The 3,497-nt window shown below is 44.0% G+C and overlaps 1 protein-coding gene across 1 annotated transcript; it reads left to right on the top strand.

Moving 5' to 3' along the window:
* Positions 1-2: 2 nt before the first annotated feature.
* Positions 3-275, top strand: LOC110334283 (histone H2A type 1-H-like; the record flags this gene model as incomplete). Its single annotated transcript, XM_021216120.2, has 1 exon — positions 3-275. A coding segment is annotated over one exon (270 nt), but the record flags the coding sequence as incomplete, so codon positions are not given.
* Positions 276-3,497: the final 3,222 nt, after the last annotated feature.

The raw sequence follows: 3,497 nt of genomic DNA, 5'->3' as shown, positions 1-3,497 counted from the left end.
ACTACTCGGAGCGCGTGGGCGCCGGCGCCCCGGTGTACCTGGCGGCCGTGCTGGAGTACCTGACGGCCGAGATCCTGGAGCTGGCGGGCAACGCGGCCCGCGACAACAAGAAGACGCGCATCATCCCGCGCCACCTGCAGCTGGCCATCCGCAACGACGAGGAGCTCAACAAGCTGCTGGGCCGCGTCACCATTGCGCAGGGCGGCGTCCTGCCCAACATCCAGGCGGTGCTGCTGCCCAAGAAGACCGAGAGTCACCACAAGGCCAAGTGAAGCAAGTTTCAGTATCTCCCAAAGGCTCTTTTCAGAGCCACTCACAAAGTCCAAAAAGAAGCTGGTGCAGTGCATATCTAAGATCTCATTTGTGAGGTGGTAGTACTAATTGCAACCACGTGGTAAGCTGCAGTCCAGTGTAAATGTGCTTTATTCGCGTGGAACTTAAGCATTCAATTTTTTGCCGTTCTAGGAATCTTTGTATCTCGAGAGACTGCTTTCTTGGTCTTTTTTTTTTTTTTTCATAAATATTTTTTGTTTTCAGACTATCACTGAAACTGTAGAACAAGCTTTTCTGCCTCTGCTTGGGTTATAGGGACTTGACCTTTTCAAGTTGGCATAGTCTATTATAGACTGCAGATCTAGCTAACCTTCAACAGATGATGAGATTTGCTTTTTTTTTGGTAGCAGAACGTGTTAGAAGATTTTACAGGTCTTAACGCTGCTTAACTCGTGTGTAAGTGTGTATGTATGTGTGTGCATACCCACCTGCTAGCCAGAAGTGAACAATCAATTTTAAGTTACTTCATTTTTTTTTTAATCCCCATAATGTCTTCACAAATATTGCTGCTCAAAGGAGCAGAAACTCGGAGCCTGTCTGGTAATAAAGTCCTCCATTTGACCCAAGAATAAAGCTTACAAAGTCTGGTGAATGAACAGCATAAAGAATAGGTGTGCTCTGCAGTTCATTTTAAAAATAAAGCCTAATTAATTAATGATTCCAGGTTCAGTATTATTGATCTGAGTGGCCACAAAATTGTAAGCAGTTGATGTGCCCTGGGGCGTCACTGCAGAGAACTTCAGTAACGCCAACCACTTGCAATGAGAGAAGCTGGAAAAGGACATCCAACAGCAGCCCATGAAACAAAGGAAATTCTGTCCATTTATGGACTTGAGGAAAGAGGACTCTGAGTTTAGAGAAGGGTTTCTGAGAGTAGCAGGTCAGTGACAGACGGTGGTATCAGAATATAAGGCAGTAATTTAGTAAGTTAGTCCCACCAGATCTGAAAGGACCAGTCCTGTGAGTTTGTGTCTGTGTGTGTGTGTGTGTGTGTGTGTATTTGTGTGAACTGTAGGACTGTAACATATTTAGCAGTTTTGCAAAGGCACTGGATAGACCGCACCATAAGGTCTAGTTGATCCTCCTTCCACAGGGGCAAGTCAGTGAAGACCATATGATAGAACAAAGTATGTGGTTAGGTTAGATGGGTGGAGTGTGGAAATACATTTAAGAGATAACTGTTTCCTAATAGGCTTTAGGTCTCTAAAAAGTCACTCAGGAGATGACAGGAATGTTTAACAGTACAAAGTCCTGGTGGGGAAAGGAAGCTGCTTAAAAACGAACTGGGTAAGTTAGCCAACCTGTTTCTAATGTCACAGTAAGATACCTGCGCAGGAGCACAGAGGGAGCGAGGAGAACAGAGCGTGGAAACACACTTTAGCTTCACCCCTGGGACGGGCTGTGAGCAAGGCATGGCGAGCACCCATGGCGGGGATTTTATGATGCTGTCAGAAGTGATTTAGGTGTACACAAGGGAATGCCAAGGGTTCTTAATATTTGGGGGAAAAAAGAAAAGAAAAAAAGCACCCAGCACCAATACTCTGGGTGCACATGTTGATCCCAGCACTCAAGAGGCAGAGGATCTCTGTGAGTTCCAGGACAGCCTGATCAACAAATCAACTTCCAAGACAGCCAGCAGCTGTTACATAGAGAAATCCTGTCTTAAAATAAAAAGAACAAGGAAGGAAGGAAGGAAGGAAGGAAGGAAGGAAGGAAGGAAGAAAGAAAGAAAGAAAGAAAGAAAGAAAGAAAGAAAGAAAGAAAGAAAGAAAGAAAGAAAGAAAGAAAGATGACAGTAAGACAGAAAGAGAGGAAGGAAGGAAGAAGAAAGGAAGGAAGGAAGGAAGGAAGGAAGGAAGGAAGGAAGGAAGAAAGAAAGAAAGAAAGAAAGAAAGAAAGAAAGAAAGAAAGAAAGAAAGAAAGAAAGAAAGAAAGATGACAGCAGAATGTGGGGACAAAAGGGGATGCTTGTCATATTGATGGGGCTGGACTTCCGTGCTAAACTGCCCTGCCTTTCCACATGCATACAATAGACAGACATCCGTGTCAGTTGACGTCTTGCAATGAGAGGTCTGTGTCTGCTCTGATGTCCCATCACCATGTCCCAGTTAGACACGCTGATGGCATTCTGAAGGGGTCTTCACCTCGCACCTTACTTCTCTATGTCTCTATATCCTCCATTTAATCCAGACGACAGAGAATGAGTCTGTTTTACCATCATGCGGCAAACAAGACTGTGGGAGGTGCACAGAGCTTCCGGACGTCAGCACAGAGACCTTTTGGCAAGGCGAGGATATCTTTGAAAGACTGTGGTGCATCTGGGGGACCGGAGAGATGTCAGAACAGAGCAAGTGGGAGAACACTGCTGAAATCACCTACAAAAGTCCTCACCGGACAGCGGGTCAAAACGGCCCACACCTTTAGTCCTAGCTCTCTGAATCTGAGACTAGCTCGACTACATAGGCTAGTGAAGGCTACACATTGAAACCCTATCTCAAAGAAGAGAGAGAGAGAGAGAGAGAGAGAGAGAGAGAGAGAGAGAGAGAGAGAGAACAAGCAAGTGAGCAGATGGAATGGAACGATGAGTTCTCTCAGGTACAATAAGTTGGCAGACTAGCAGGAGATCATTCCTGATATCTCCTGTTTGTTTAAGGGGTTTTGCTTTATTTGCTTTTGTTTGGCTGGGCCAAACCAAAAAAAAAAAAAAAAAAAAACTGGTAGCTAGCTTTTTAAAAATTGCCTTTTAATCTCCTAGTAAAATGCAGACTCCGTAGTGAAATAGATTTTTATTGTTTTGTTCATTGTTTTACCTCCAATACCTGGAGAACAACTTTCCTGAACAAAAGAAAATGAAGAAATTGTTAAAATGTACTGAATATCCAATCTTTCCACTAGGGGGCGAAAGTTAACCCTGAAATAGAATTTTCAGACATTTCGATTTGAAATCAATTTTAACCTTTACATTTAAGAAAATATTTCTTAAAAGAAAAAAAGAAAATACTTCTTTCTCTTTCTCTTGCTCTCGCTTTTGCCTCCTTGCTCCCACTGTTTCCCTATTCCCTTCCCCCTCTCCCCAAGTGCTCATAGCCCCTCCCTCCCTCTCTTCCTCTTTCTCTCTCTCTCTCTCTCTCTCTCTCTCTCTCTCTCTCTCTCTCTCTCTCTCT

This window comes from Mus pahari, chromosome 16, assembly GCF_900095145.1.
Source record: "Mus pahari chromosome 16, PAHARI_EIJ_v1.1, whole genome shotgun sequence".
Lineage (NCBI taxonomy): Eukaryota > Metazoa > Chordata > Mammalia > Rodentia > Muridae > Mus > Mus pahari.
This window is presented reverse-complemented; position numbering and strand designations above follow the sequence as displayed.